This window comes from Chlorocebus sabaeus, chromosome 12, assembly GCF_047675955.1.
Source record: "Chlorocebus sabaeus isolate Y175 chromosome 12, mChlSab1.0.hap1, whole genome shotgun sequence".
Classification (NCBI taxonomy): domain Eukaryota; kingdom Metazoa; phylum Chordata; class Mammalia; order Primates; family Cercopithecidae; genus Chlorocebus; species Chlorocebus sabaeus.
In genome coordinates this window covers 33825364-33840750 of record NC_132915.1, presented here as the reverse complement: position 1 = coordinate 33840750, position 15387 = coordinate 33825364, and the positions used below count along the sequence as shown (strand labels likewise).

The 15387-nt window shown below is 41.0% G+C and overlaps 1 protein-coding gene across 9 annotated transcripts in view; it reads left to right on the top strand.

Moving 5' to 3' along the window:
- Window positions 1-15387, top strand: part of SPATA6L (spermatogenesis associated 6 like) — a 62623-nt gene that overhangs the window by 39459 nt on the left and 7777 nt on the right. For 8 of the 9 annotated variants that reach the window (XM_007969352.3, XM_037998441.2, XM_007969355.3 and 5 more), the window contains 4 exons: window positions 1368-1607; window positions 4385-4487; window positions 8193-8227; window positions 8930-9117. In XM_007969352.3, the coding sequence (XP_007967543.1) occupies window positions 1368-1607; window positions 4385-4487; window positions 8193-8227; window positions 8930-9117 (566 nt within the window). Of the gene's footprint in view, window positions 1-389; window positions 520-1367; window positions 1608-4384; window positions 4488-8192; window positions 8228-8929; window positions 9118-15387 lie in introns of all 9 variants that reach the window. The other variant, XM_073021552.1, reaches the window with a different exon arrangement.

The following is a 15387-nucleotide window of genomic DNA, read 5'->3' as shown; positions in this document are numbered from 1 at the left end:
TTTTAGTATATTCTGTACACGCATACACACTTTTAAAAAAGATTGAGATCACACTGCATTGCATATTATTTTTTACTCTTCTTTTTTTTACTTAACTTATCATAAACATTTTCTCATGTCCTCAGGTATTCTTGTGCCAGACAATTTTTCATGGTTTCATAGTATTCCATTGTATGGAAGTACTGTAATCTGTTTGGCCATTCATTTTCCTTTTGTTGAGCACTTAACTGATATATCAGCCAGGGTCCAGTCAGGAAACCACACCAAACTTGTGATTATAACAGAAAGATTTAATTTAAAAAAATGGCTAAACAGGGGTTGAAAGACTGAAAGGTAAAAGGGGAACACTGAGATGAAGAGTAACTGCAGGAAGCAGCTTCCACCCCTAGGGCTGGGGAAACAAAGGGAAGATGTTGGGTCAGCAAGAACACAGAAGCTTAAAGAAGAGACTGAACGGAAATGGGACCCAGACCTCTGGAGAAGGGCTGCTTTCCTGGATGCTTCTTCAGGAATTCGAAGGTGGGACTCTGATGAGCTGGGACTCAGATCTCTAAGGAGGGGCACTGTTCCCTGCTGGTGCCACAGGAGCTTGGAGGAAGGTTCCTGTGGGTCTAGACTCAAATCTGAACAGGGGACTCTGGCCAGCTGCTGTTGATATGTCTGGAGGGGTGCAGTGGGGCTAGTTCTGGCATAATAGGGGAAAGGCTATAATCTGGAGCCACTTGCAGCTGTTAAGGGGAAGAATTGTTGCTGGAATGATGCTAACAGGAATAGAATACAAAACTGGAAGTAGCCAGTCACTGTATCTCCTACAGCCTTGCACTTTCTCTAGCACCTTCTAGTGGCAGAGCCTACAGAGACCAGCTGGAAAAGCAAAAAGGGAGTTTGTAGAGTCCCTGGATCAGTATTGTATAGCTGAGGTGGATTTGCAACTGAGCGCAATTGCTTACTCACCAGTACAGTTGGTTTCTAACTTTTAAATTACCATAAGCATTTTTGTAGCTATACATATAGCCGTAGTTATTTCCTTATAATACATTCCTGGAAGTGAAATTGCTAGACACCTGTATGTGTCAAATTCTCTATTATCTATCCATTGGAGGTGTCTGACACTTTCTAACTTTCCCGTTATAAATAAATCTCACTGTTAATTAATTGAATACATTATACTGGCAAGTTATAAATACTACTGATGTTAAACTGAACAGGAAAAAATTAGAGAAATGTCCTTCCTTAAGTTTATATTTTATAAATCTGAGGTGTTCTATCTTTGACCTTAATTTTTTAAAGTTCAATTAAATACAGTTATATTCTGATTGAATTTTCTTATTTATTTTTAAAAATATTCTTTTTTTTGTTTATTTCAGGAAGAAAGGCATAAGTCACGAAGGCCTTTATCTACATCACATGAACCAATATTTCCCTTAAATACTATAAAGATGAAACTAAAGGAGAATAACCTCAACAGACTGCCCAAAGGCATGCAAGCCCAGGCGCCCTCTCCATATTCTACCAGGCATTTCTTCCAGGACCAGCCAGTTCAGTTGAACCTTGGAAATAATTTCAAAATCTCTGGAGGAAGCAAGCCTCCATTTGTTGTTAGACATGTGAGCCTAAAATTATTTTTTAGAGTATTTTGCAATTGTGAGGATATGGATGAGGGTGGAATAAAGGAAGTTTGAGCTATAATAACAAATGAATAATATTAAATAAAAAAGTACTTCAAATTGAATAATAATTGTGATTAACTTATGTTAATTTCCTAGATCATTGTCAGGAAACTCTTAGAAAGGTGCCTTATACAGGGGACTTGCTCAGTAAATGTCAGCCATCCCTATTTTTAATTTTCAAAAATTTATTAGCAGAGTATAATGTCTACACGATAACTTGCCATTATCTTGAAGAGTCAGTGAACTGACAGAGGTTGAAAACACATAACGAAGGTTGGCATGCACTCTGTATCAATCCAAAACTAAAGCTTCATCAGTTTTAAAGAAAACTACATGAGTTTTCTTAATGAGATTGGTGCTCAGTGGCCATATGTTGAAGAGCCAGAAAAGTTTATTTGCAGGAAGAAGCAATGTTGTGCGATACTCAAAGCCCTTAATTAAAGTTATCTTAGATTATGTCCTCTGGCAATGGTGGGCAAATTTAATCACACTAGTTCTCTTAGTCTCTTTACAATTTTTTTTTTTTTTGAGATAGAGTCTTGCACTGTTGCCTAGGCTGGAGTGCAGTGATACAATCTCGGCTTACTGCAACCTCCGCCTTCCACGTTCAAGCGATTCTCCTGCCTCAGCCTGCTGAGTAGGTGGAATTACAGGTGCCCACCACCACACCCAGCTAATTTTTGTGCTTTTAGTAAAGACAGGGTTTTACCATGTTGGTCAGGCTGGTCTCGAACTCCTGACCTCAGGTGATCCACCCACATCGGCCTCCCACGGTGCTGGGATTACAGGCATGAGCCACCACACCTGGCCTACAACTTTTTTGCTACTATAAAAGTAATGGAAAACAGAAAAGTTCAAGAAAAAAATTAATCCATTGGCTCACCAGCATAATAAAATCATTGTTTGATTTAATTTGACTCAATTTCTCTGCATTATGCTTGCATTCATAGGCTTTATTTTTTCCACAAAGTTGTAATTATACTGTATATAATTACAGTATTCTGATTAACATTACATTAAAACAATTTCCTGTGTTATTTTGTAGTCTACACGAATACCAGTTCATGTTCTAATTAATGACTTATTGTCCAGAATGTTAACTATTGATAGTATCATTAAGTTGATATTTTGATTTAAAGTCACCAGTGGTGATGTTTGTGTATTAGGCAGAGACTGTGAAGTGTAGTAAGTCTCGAAGTGAAGGTGCTGCTGAGATGACTGTATGTAGAATTGGTTTGTAGAACTGTTTGGCTAGAAACTGCAGAACACCTATCTACAAAAAATACACAACAGCTGTTGTCTTGGTGGCCTGGGTAATTACATCTGGCAAATATCTAACGACCAATCTTTAAACATGGGACCATAAAAATATCAAATTGAGTTCATTTATTTCATTTTATTGAAAATATATCTGATTTGCTTCATTTGATATAAATTATTATAAAATACAACTTTAGTCCATGCCGTTATGAACTAAGTAATCTTAAAATCTTGGTAGATTTCTTAGGGGATTAAAACTTGCTTGATACTTATTTTATTTAACAAATTCTTATATAGTTTTTCCTATGTGCCAAAGTCTTCTATCAGTGATTTTACATATTTAATTTTTTTATTTAGTCAGATTTTCTGATGATATGTGATGTTTCCTTAAGTAGAAGCATTAAAATTTAGAAAACCTGATGTTATAAAGACTGTAAATTCAAGTCAATATATTAAAGTAAAATGAAAAGTAACATTATAACCTGCCTTATTAAAATTTTAAAAAACAGAAATAAAAAAATTCAGCAACTCTATATTGTAGATATTTGGAAGAGTCCCCAGTTCATGTGTTTTGGCCTGTTTGCAGATCATGTTACCCAATTTTTCCTTAGGAAAATATGGTCAGTCACCATAGATAAAATAATATAGTTGCTATTATTATTATTATTTATTATTTTTTTTTGAGATGGAGTTTCACTCTTGTTGCCCAGGCTGGAGTGCAATGTTATGATCTTGGGGCATTGCAACCTCCGCCTCCCGAGTTCAAGCGATTCTCCTGCCTCAGCCTCCCAAGTAGCTGGGTTTACAGGCATGTGCCACCATGCCCAGCTGATTTTTATATTTTTAGTAGAGACGAGGTTTCTCCATGTTGGTCAGGGTGGTCTCGAACTCCTGACCTCAGGTGATCCTCCCTCCTCGGCCTCCCAAAGTGGTAGGATTACAAGCGTGAGCCCCTGCACCCGGCCTAGCTACCATTATTCTTTTTTCAAAAATGTAGACACTCGGACCAGAGAGGAATGTGGAAAGTAGAAATGTCATCTTGTGGGAATCCCTTGCTGTCAGTGAGGACCCCACTTAGGCCACCACTACTCATAATGTTTAAGGAATGTGAAACATTGTCCTATTTTAAGAGATTGTGAAATAAAGCTTCACTTGCCCTTTTTCTGTGCTGTATCCTTACCAGTTGTTGGAATGTAATTTGTGTCTAACTTTAGTTCTTTATGCTAATGTTTAGCCTATGTCCTCATGTTCTAGCCTCAATGAAGGACAGAGAGTTTCTCCTTTTAGGTGTAACATGTAGCAAACTTGAAGACTGTGATCTAGGTGGTTTTCCAGCCTTCTTTTTCCAACCTATGTAATCAGTGATTGAGGGGGAGACAGGCATTACCAGTGATGAGGGGAGGGTACTAGAAGCTATAGTGAATTCTAGTCTTATTTCTTTCCTTTACTTTCAGGTGGACAGTGCAAAGCCCTTTGGTGAGAATATTTCAGAGCATCATTTGAGGAGGTGTAGAAGAAAATCTAAGTTTTCAGACTTTCCGTTTCCAATGAGAAGAGGTACTTGAGTTTCTTGTTACTCCTGTACATTTCCCTATGGCAACAAATGTGTCCTGTGTATACTCTTTCATTCTGAGGAATCACAGGTTATGTTCGGAACTGTGGGCCTAATTCTCAAGTACTCTCCAGCTGTGGAATTTCCAGGGCAGTGTTCCCACGAAGCAGAGTCAGCTGAGAAGCTTCTGTCTGCGAGTTCCCCTCATCATTGAAGGGGACCATTCTGAGCAGCATGCTGAGTGTGCTGTGGTTGCAGTTGTTCCCTGGCTGGGCATGGAAAGCAGAGTGCAACTTGTCCTGCTGTGAACCCCTTGCAGAGTCACCATTGATGCCTAACAAATAAGGCTTCCCATTTTTCTGGATGGGAAAAAACAGGAGATTGATGGTGATCAGGAGATGTAACATTTGCTTTACAAGATTGCATGTCAGTGAGGTGGGAAGCCAACTCTATCTGAAGCCGTTAGATGAAGGCAGGGTGTTCTTAAACCTTTAGATTTCAGGCCCTTTTGCATTCTTAATATTATTGAGGAGCCCAAAGAGCTTTTCTTGATGTGGATAATATCAGTAGTTAGCATGTTAGAAATTAAAACTGATACATTTTTAAAATATAAGAATAGACTACGGCCAGGTGCAATGACTCACGCCTGTAATCCCAGCACTTTGGGAGGCTGAGGCAGGCAGATTACCTGAGGTTGGGAATTTGAGACTAGCCTGACCAACATGGAGAAACCCCATCTCTACTAAAATTACAAAATTAGCCAGGCATGGTGGTGCATGCCTGTAATCCCAGCTACTCGGGAGGCTGAGGCAGGAGAATTGCTTGAACACGGGAGGCAAAGGTTGTGGTAAGCCACAATTGTGCCATTGCACTCCAGCCTGGACAACAAGAGTGACACTCCGTCTCAAAAAAAAAAAAAAAAGAATAGACTAGTACACATTCCATTAGCCATCAGCATGATGATGATGTCATAACATCATTGTGGCTTTTGGAAAACTCCATTGTGCAGTGGTGAGAGAATGGGAATGAAAGAGGCAAATCATGTCTTAGTAGTATTATTTTTTTTAATTTTTTTAATTTTTTTATTTATTTTTATTAATTTTTTTTTATTATACTTTGAGTTCTAGGGTACATGTGCATAACGTGCAGGTTTGTTACATATGTATACTTGTGCCATGTTGGTGTGCTGCACCCATCAACTCGTCAGCACCCAGTCTTAGTATTATTATGAAAACAGTTTGACCTTGCAGATTTCCTGAAAGGTCTTGGGGACCCCTGGGGGAGATCCCTGGACCACACATTGAGAGTCACTGGGTTAAGGAATTCCTTGTAGGCTTTTGACTGAAATCCATGAATCATGTCGTTAGTGAAGGTCGTGTTGGTGAAGATCAGTCATTCCTGAAGTTAATCAGAATTCTTAGGCTGGAAAGGAATGGTGGTGGTCCATTCTCTTGCCTGCTGGTAGTACTGAACTTTCCATCTATTGCCATCCCTGACAGTAGAGTTCTTTATCTTAGGCTTAAAGGTTTACATTTTTCAGGGTCTACTTTTAAGCCTCTTATGGTAACTTAAGCCAGTGTTCTTAGACTGTGGTAGCTGTTTGACAGCAGCTGGCCAAGGACAGAGTACAGGGTTTGAAGCAGAAAGTGCTTCATCACCTCTGACATTTAATTTAAGTTCTTTGAATTGAAAGTCACCTGTGTAGCTTATAAAGCAGCATTGTCTTCCCTACTGCAGTGAAATCAGGCAACAGCAAATGTCCTTTCCTGAGGCGGACAAGTTGGGTTTAATGCAGGGTCTATTACGATGGGGCTCACACATCACATTGGTCTCGGCCTTTGTCTTTTCTTAATCCTGGCAGGTGGAGAACTAAGGTTCCAGAGAGGTTACAATGTGTGTAAAGGTCACACACCAAGTTTTTGGCATACCTACATTTAGAGAAGACATTCAGACCTCTGGGCTCAGATCCTTGGAATCCCTGTAGCTTTCAAGCCAGAACTTTGCTTAGGTCACCTGTCAGCTCATTCATCCAGGCCTAAGGTAGAACACAGCAGTGCTTCTCAAACTTGAATGTGCATTTGAATCACCTGGGGCTCTTGTTAAACTGCAGATTCTGATTCATTAGGGCTGGGGTGGAGCTTAGGAGTCTCCTTTTCTAACAGGCTTCCAGGTGATGTGAATGGTGCTGGTCCAGGGACTGCACTTTGAGAAGCAAGGGAATGAAGGCGAGCCCCCCTGTGAAAGGAAGGGCTCAAAACCAGTAGGTAGGAGTTTCTGAGGCCACAGGGTTATGGGGCCACAGGAGGAAGGAGGTTATGAGGCCACAGGTTATGAGGCCACACTGGAAGGAGGTTATCAGAAGGGGGTTATGAGAAGGAGGTTATGAGGCCACAGGGCAGGTTTGTGGCTATAGCTGAAAGGGCATTAGCATTGCTGACTCCCTGCCCAGCTGGGGGTGGGTGCAAAGAGAGCTCCTGGGACAAAGTGGTACATACATATCTATATGCCTAAAGGATATGAAAATGGCCTGGCTTTAAAAATCTCTTTTTATTTCTACCAGTGACATGGGGAGGGGGATCAGCAGTCCAGAAAAAGTCCCTTGTCATTGCCTGAGCCCCGGTCACACTGGGGGAAGCCATGGTGACCTTAGCATTGCCTTACAAATACTAATTTTAGAAACATTTTTTAATCAACCTTGAAAAATCCAGCCTAGTCTTCACTTTCTCTGTGTCTTTATTACCTCATTTCCTAGTCATCCTTGCCATACTTCGGCATTAGGTCTACTTACCTATCATGATCATTTACAGTCATGATAGTGATTTCAATTTTTGCTATGTTCTGTATTTCTCCAAGCTTTTATGTATTTGTTGTCTCAATTTAACCTTTGTGTCTACCTTGGACAAATATATTCAAGAGCTCCTGCATAAATAGGATTCCATGAAAACCAAAGAAAATGTCAGAGGAGACAGTTTACAAATTTTATATTAGACACATAGTACTTTTTTTTAGGTCCTGGGCACCTACTCAAATACGAGTTTTTCAGGCTGCTTAAGGGTTATTGAACTTACTCATTCACTTTAGACTTGCTTTACCCTTCCCTCTTCCATATGTGCTGTCATTGAAGACAAAACGTCCAGAGGCTCACACCTGTAATCCCAGCACTTTGGGAGGCCGAGGTGGGTGGATCACCTGAGGTCAGGAGTTTGAGACCAGCTTGGCCAACATAGCAAAACCCCATCTCTACTAAAAATACAAAAATTTAGCCGGGTGTAGTGGTGGGCACCTGTAATCCCAGCTAGTCTGGCGGCTGAGGCAGGAGAATCGCTTGAACCCAGGAGGTGGAAGTTGCAGTGAGCTGAGATCATGCCATTGCACTCCATCCTGGGCGACAGTGTGAGACTCCATCTCAAAAAAAAAAAAAACAAAAACAAAAACCCAAAAAACAAACAAACAAAAAACCCAGAAAACCTCATTGTTAACCTCAAAAAGACAAAAACAAAACAAAACAAAAAAACCCCACGACCCAGCGAATTGAAGTGGCTTAAGGGAGACTTAAAAGTGGTAGTGTAACTTACAAGGGAGCATTTAAGTTTTTAAATAATTCATTCATTGTCTAAAATTTTTATACCGCTGTAGAATAAATATAATGGCAGTTTTAAAGCTAAATGGTAATAATGAGTCATTGAAACACCTGTTCCTCTTTCTTCTAGCTTCTTCTCTTGACAGCCTTGCAGCTAACGTAAAGGTAATTTTAGAAATAGAATTTGTAAAATGATTTACTTCCAGCTATCTTATGTCAATTATTGTGCTTTTTCCAATCAGTGGTGGATATTTCTAGTTAGTCTGCTTAGGTGGAATTGCTGTAGTTTAGGGTTTGTATGAAGATGTGCCCAGACTCCATGTTATACTTTGCTTTGGGGTTAGCTGGTTTGTGCCCCTCATATAAGTAGGATGAATCACCAAGGAGGGTGTATGTAGACCCAATACCTACTTTATTGGTAGTGATTTTTATTGCTTTTTCTCCAAACAAATAATTTTAAAGTGAAGGCTCAAACTTCTGTGTAGCAACATGAGAACAGATTTATGCAGAGAAAATGGAATATACTATGCTTCTTATGCCATAGCACTTAAATATTTTGTTAAAGTTATATTTTTCCCAGACCAATAATCCCTAGTCCTCAGAAATCAAAGTTTACAGCATGAGTTTATTTTGGTTTGTTAATATATCCCAAACATACAGACTTTTGGTTATTTTTATCAGTCTTAACCTCCTGAGCATTTTGTCACTAGTCTTCTCTTCTCCAGATCCTCTTCTATTTGCAGGAGATCCCTGGCGCAAATGTTCTGTCATCTTAGCCCTAGTTGTCTTCCTTGTTCAACCCCACCCCCAGCTCTAAATTAAGCAAACAGAAGCAAAATTACAATTAAATAATGCGCATTCACTCAGGTTATCAGAGAGCCAGATGAACGGATTATTTTAAGGAGTGACTCATCATCACGTTTAGATTCAAGTCAGTTTGGAAAGTCCTCATCCAGTAAACAAGGGGATGCCGATTTCCACCGGAAAGCTTCATTTGCCACCTCCCAGCATTCCAGCTCTCCGGGACCCTTGGATCAGCCCCTTCTCAGAGAAAGGTCAGTGGCAAGCACCCATCTGTTTGCCTGAAGAGTGCATTGTGGCCTGGCAGGGGTAAAGCTGGGTCATTTCATCAGCTTCCTTTCTTAGGAATATTCAGCTGGTGATACCTTGATATGAAAAAATGATTATTTCTTTTAAAATCTACCCAAAAGGCAGAGGCATATCTCAGAATATTTGCTGTGAATGGGATAGACAACTAACTTTGACATAGGTACTATTTATCTACCCATTTTTATTTGTCATACATTTAAAAACTAAACCTTTTTATTTTACCAGTATAGAAATGTTCACTACAGAAAGTTTGAAAATTACAGAAAAAAAAGTGGAAAAAAATTACCCATAGTCCTACCACCCAAAGACAAATGTTAACATATGGGCGTATATTCTTTTTCTAGACATGGTTTCTTTGTTTACATTATTTTCACAAATAATAAAATTATATTTGCATATGTCTGGAGAGCAGGCCAGAGAGTAAGAACGGAAACCTTTATTTGCCAAATGGCACTCTCTAGTAGGGTAAGTAACCATTGGTTTGCTTGAGTCTGCCTGATTTTAGCCCTGAAAGTCCTACATTCTGGGAAACCCTTGAGTCTTAGGCAAACCAGGACAGTTGGTTACTTTAACTTCAGGGAAGTGGCACTGACAATAATATTTATAAGATTGTTGTTTTGAATGAAGGATATGCCAATCTGCTTTTCTTTGCATTATTAGTGATGAGAATAAGAAGCAAACTGTGCATACCAGAATTACACAATTGCTCACAAGGGACTCAGAGTAAATATATCCCAGAACCACAGTGGCCCTGAAATTTTTACGGGAATTATATTAACTTTGAGGTAGACTAAGAAAATGGCTATCTATTCTTAGCGTTTTTCAGAAATGACAAAATAACTATATTCAAATGTTAAATCATGGATTTAAGGAAGCCAGATCACATATTTTAATAAAATCCATTAATATATGGTGAGCTTTTGATTAGTTACTTTATTAGAGGAAAATAATACAACATAGATTTTAAAAAACTGGCTCTGGGCTGGGCGCGATGGCTCATGCCTGTAATCTCAGCACTTTGGGAGGCCAAGGCGGGTGGATCACCTGAGGTCAGGAGTTTGAGACCAGCCTAACCAACATGGAGAAACTCTGTCTCTACTAAAAATACAAAATTAGCTGGGCGTGGTGGCATATGCCTGTAATCCCAGCTACTCAGGAGGGTAAGGCAGGAGAATTGCTTGAACCCGGGAGGTGGAGGTTGTGGTGAGCCGAGATCGTGCCATTGCACTCTAGCCTGGGCAACAAGAACAAAATTCCATTTAAAACAAACAAACAAAAAAACTGGCTCTGGCACACAGAGACAGGTGGTCAGAGACACACTTACACCTCTCTGTGCCTGGCCTCTGTCCCCTCCTGTCTTACGCTTTTGCCACCAGCCTGGAATTCAGCAGACTGGCAAAGCACAGGAGGTTATCCTGGGTTTAAAGACTTGTAAAGGATTGATTTTAAATGAAGAGTGGAAAGAACTTTCAATTGGCAGTGGTCAGGAGACATGGGCTCTAGCGCTCATGTGTCTCTAAGTGCTGGGTGATTTGACACAGCTACTTGACCTAATTTTTTAAATTAATTAATTTCTTTTTTTGAGATCGGGTCTTGCTTTGTCACCCGGGTGGAGTGCAGTGGCACAATCACAGCTCACTGCAGCCTTGACTTCCCCAACCCAAGCAATCCTCCTGCCTCACCCTCCTGAGTAGCTGGGACTACAGGTGCGCACCACCATGCCTGGCTAATTTTCGTATTTTTATTTTTGTAGAGATGGGGTCTCACTGTATTACCCAGGCTCTTCTCAAACTCCTTGGCCTCCCAAAGTGCTGAGTACTGGCATGAACCACCATGCTCGGCTTCAACCTTTTAAACCTCAGTTTCCTCATCTTTAAAATGGATGTAATGATCAAAGATCCATCTGCATACAGCCACAAAGTGCTCCTCAGCTGCCAGAACTGGGGAAAACCCGTGGTTTTTTTTGTCCCTGTGCCTTCTATCTATAACACCTCCGAAACTCCTTAAAATCAGTACTGCAAACTTTTCTGAGAGACTGTATTGAGCATGCTGTTATTGGGTAACTGTTGTGGACAATAGACACCATCATGACACATCTCTGCTTTCCACTGGCTCACATACTAGACAGGAAGGCAGACATACCCCATGTCACTGAATATGAGATAGACTGTGGTAGGCACTTAACAGAAGTACAATCCAAATGCAGGGGAAAGACAGAGTGGGAGGAAATCAGTTCCATCAGGAGAGAGATCTGAGAAGGCTCTTTTCTCTTTAAATACATGTTAGATAGTTTATGCATTCATTCAGCCAGCCTTCCCTGAGCGTCTTTATGCAGCAGGCCAGCAATTCTCAACGCTGGCCAACAGAAGAATTGCCTCATGTTTACTGAGTCAAAATCAACTGGGATTGGAATTGAGTGTGTGGGTGGGGAGCGCATGAAATCTGTGGTTAAGAGGAAAGCAGGATTGATACTCAATCTACTAGGCCTGGAATGGAAACACTGACATTTAAGACATTTCTCCTGATCTCTGAAAACTTGCAACCTAGTAGAGGATATAAAAAAATAAATAATAATAAAAAAGAAGTATGCGAAGAGCTTTCTACAAAGCAGAACTTGGTGAATAGTGTGGAACAAAAGTTACTGGAGTATAAAGAAAAAGGGTGGAACTTTTGGAGTGTTTTAATGAAGGAGGTGATGCTTTCCTGTGGCCGTGAGGGGAGAAGATTGGATTATGATGGGGTTCATGGAGGTGAGTGATGGGAGGTGGGAGGCAGGGGCACTGTCAGCTTCCAGCAGTTAGATGAGTTTGGAGAAAGTTGGTGCCAGGACTCAAAGGTTTGAGGGGGACCTTTGTTGGCTGACCTAAGGAGTTTGGGCTTTGCTTGGAAGGAGTGAGGAGCTCTGTGATATTAGGCACGGGAGTTGGCACAAGTGACTTTAGAAAGATGAGTCTTAGCTGCAGACCAGAGTTTTACTGGCCATCTCTGATGGGGCAGCAAACTCTTTGTGCCCAAAGTCTCTCTAAACTGGTAACTTGGGACCTAGTTGGACTATGAGTTTGTAAATAAGGCCATGATTATCAGTGACAAAGAATAACAAAGCCACAGAAAGGCCATCCAGTTTGCCCATAGCTGTCCTGGTTTTAGTACCAAAAGTTTGCATTCTGGGAAACCCCTGAGTCCCCGCTAAAACAAGACAGCTGGTCACCTTAGCACTAGAGAAGTGGCTCTGAAGATAATATTTTAAAAACAGTTCTTTTGAACAAGGGATGTGCCCTTCATGTCCTTGCAGAACACATTGCCCGTTGGCTTTAGAGTGATCACCAGGGCAGATTCCTGGGACCCTGGGGGTTGCCAGCACTGTGTCTCCACTCACTCAGTGTTCTTTTCACACCAGCGTTATCAGGACCACTCTTTCTCTGTGCCCAGTTCACAAGGGTGCATGAGAATACCTGTTGTGTTTCTGCTAACTTAATACTGAAGTCAGTAAGGATCAATGTCTTAGGGATGAGTTGGGAGACAAATTTCGGAGTGAGTCAGTCCAAGGTTTTGATGGACGAAGTAGAAAACACTTTATCAGAGTGAACAATGGGAGTACTAAAGGAGGGAGAAACACTGCCAAGCCTGTTCCCTGTATCCACCATCTGAATAGTGTCATGCCCCTTCAGCACACCCTCTCTCTGCACGTTACTAAAGGAGAAGGTAGATTCCATGGAGAGGGTTGTAGTAAAGGCATAGCATTGCTCCCATCTGTTGACTCATCATTCTCTGAGATCTTCAAATGTAAAAAAATAAATTGCATGTAACAATAATGGTAACAAATATAGGAGTCACTTTGGTACTGGTTACTCTAGATCTATGAAAAAGCATTTACAGTATCCAGCTGGTGGCTGTTTTTAAATGCTAGCTTCATTTATAGCTTCAACATATTTCTATTCCTTCCTCTTGAACATTGTTAGAGAAGGGCCAGGTGCGGTGGCTCACTCCTGTAATCCCCACACTTTGGGAAACAAGGTGGGTGGATCATTTGAGATCAGGAATTCAAGACCAGCCTGGCCAACATGGTGAAACCCTGTCTGTACGAAAAATACAAAAATTCGTTGGGCGTGGTGGCATATGCCTGTAGTCTCAGCTACTTGGGAGGCTGAGGCAGGAGAATTGCTTGAATCTGGGAGGCAGAGGTTGCAGTGAGCCAAGGTAGCGCCACTGTAGTACGGCCTGGGTGACAGAATGAGACTCTGGGTCAAAAAAAAAAAAAAAAAATTCTTAAAGAAGCATAGAAATAATATTTGTAGTGATATGGGCAGTGCTTTAGGTGGTGCTTCCATTTGCTATGAGTTGTTTTCTTGGGTTGGCAATGGATTTGTGTAGATCCATTCATACTCTTGGTCTTGTCTCCCTGGAAAAACCAGTGGGACATGCTTGTCTCAGAGAGAGCTGGAATGGAGGCCCGGATGTGGGCCGGAACCAGCCAAGCAGAGGGGCAACTGCACAGGGTGGTCATTCATATGATAGCCATAGTAACAACTGGATTTCCAGATGTTCCTGTCATTTCCAGTGTTTACCGCACATTAATTAAAGAGAACCATTTTTTTTTTTCTTTTCTTTTTTTTTGAGATAGAGTCTTGCTATGTTGCCTAGGCTGGAGTACGGTGGTGCCATCTCGGCTCACTGCAACCTCTGCCTCCCGGGTTTAAGCAATTCTCATGCCTCAGCCTCCCAGTATCTGGGACTACATATGTACCACCACCACACCTGGCTAATTTTTTATATTTTTAGTAGAGACGGAATTTCAACATGTTAGCCAGGCTGGTCTGGAGCTCTTGGCCTCAAGTGATCCACCCATCTCAGCCTTCCAAAGTGCTGGGATTATAGGTGTGAGCCACTGCGCCTGGCCCCAAGTGGCTATAATTATTTGGGTATTTTTAGAAAACCGTATCTGTGCCTTTCATTATCAAATTGCTATGTACACTTTTAGATTAGTTATATACCTCAGACTTTAGGATTTGGTAACCATCCGCCTCCTGAATATGAATGGATGTATGAATGAATGAATGAATGAATGAGAGAATGAATTCAATCACTCAATAAATATTTATTAACTACTTACTGTGCTATTCAGTTCCTACTCTGCCCTGGGATGAGCTATTAAGCAAAGAGTCTCAGTCTCAATTTCACTCTAGGAGTAAAGACCGCCATTAACCAAATAATGACAAAATGTCCACTGGTGCAAATGGTATTAATGAGGTATAGATAAATGAAACTGCAAGTGCGTATAACAGAGAAGCTGACCTCCTCTGCAGGAGAGGGCTCAGAAAGGACTTTGCTGAGAACTGAACAATTGAACTGAGCTCTGAAGGGTGGGTAGGAGTTAATAAGAGTAGTGAGCAGGGTTGGGAGGTAGAAGAGGGAACAGTGTTGCCAAATGCCTATGGAAGGTAGAAAATACTCTGTGTTTGGGGAACTGAAAGAGACTATCAAACCTATGGTTCAGTTTGGAGTCTGGGTGGCCTAAAGTAAATGAGATATAAGATAAAGTCCTGGTGGTAGGAAACAACCAGGATTGGAGGCTGGGTGTAGTGGCTCACACCTGTAATCCCAGCACTTTGGGAGGCTGAGGCAGGAGGATCACTTGAGTACAGGAGTTTGAGACCAGCCTGGACAGCACAGGGAGACCCTGTCTCTACAAAATATTTAAAAGTTAGCTCCGCATGGTGGTGCATACCTGTAGTACCAGCTATTTGGGAGATTGAGGTGGGAGGATCCCTTGAACCCAGGAGTTCGAGACCAGCCTGGGTAACAAGACCCTATCTCTTAAAGAAAAAAAAATAGCCAGGCATGGCAACATGTACCTAGTTGATCCTCTCTACCTGGGAGGCTGAAGTTGGAGGATTGCTTGAGTCCAAGAATTCAAGGCTGCAGTGAGCTATGATCATGCCACTGTACGTTAGCCTGGGTGATAATCTCTCCCTAAAACAACAACTACTGGGATTAAATTTTATATTAAAATTTTTTGGATTTAAATTTCATATTAAAAGTTTTTGTATTAAAATTTTAAATGTAAAAGTAGGGTTTGTTCATGAGAGAAATATCTGAAAAACACAGGAAAGTACAAAGAAGAAAAGAATCACTCATAGCCACACATAGAAACACAAAAAATTCTTTTTTTTTTTTTGAGACGGAGTCTCGCTCTGTCTCCCAGGCTGGAGTGCAGT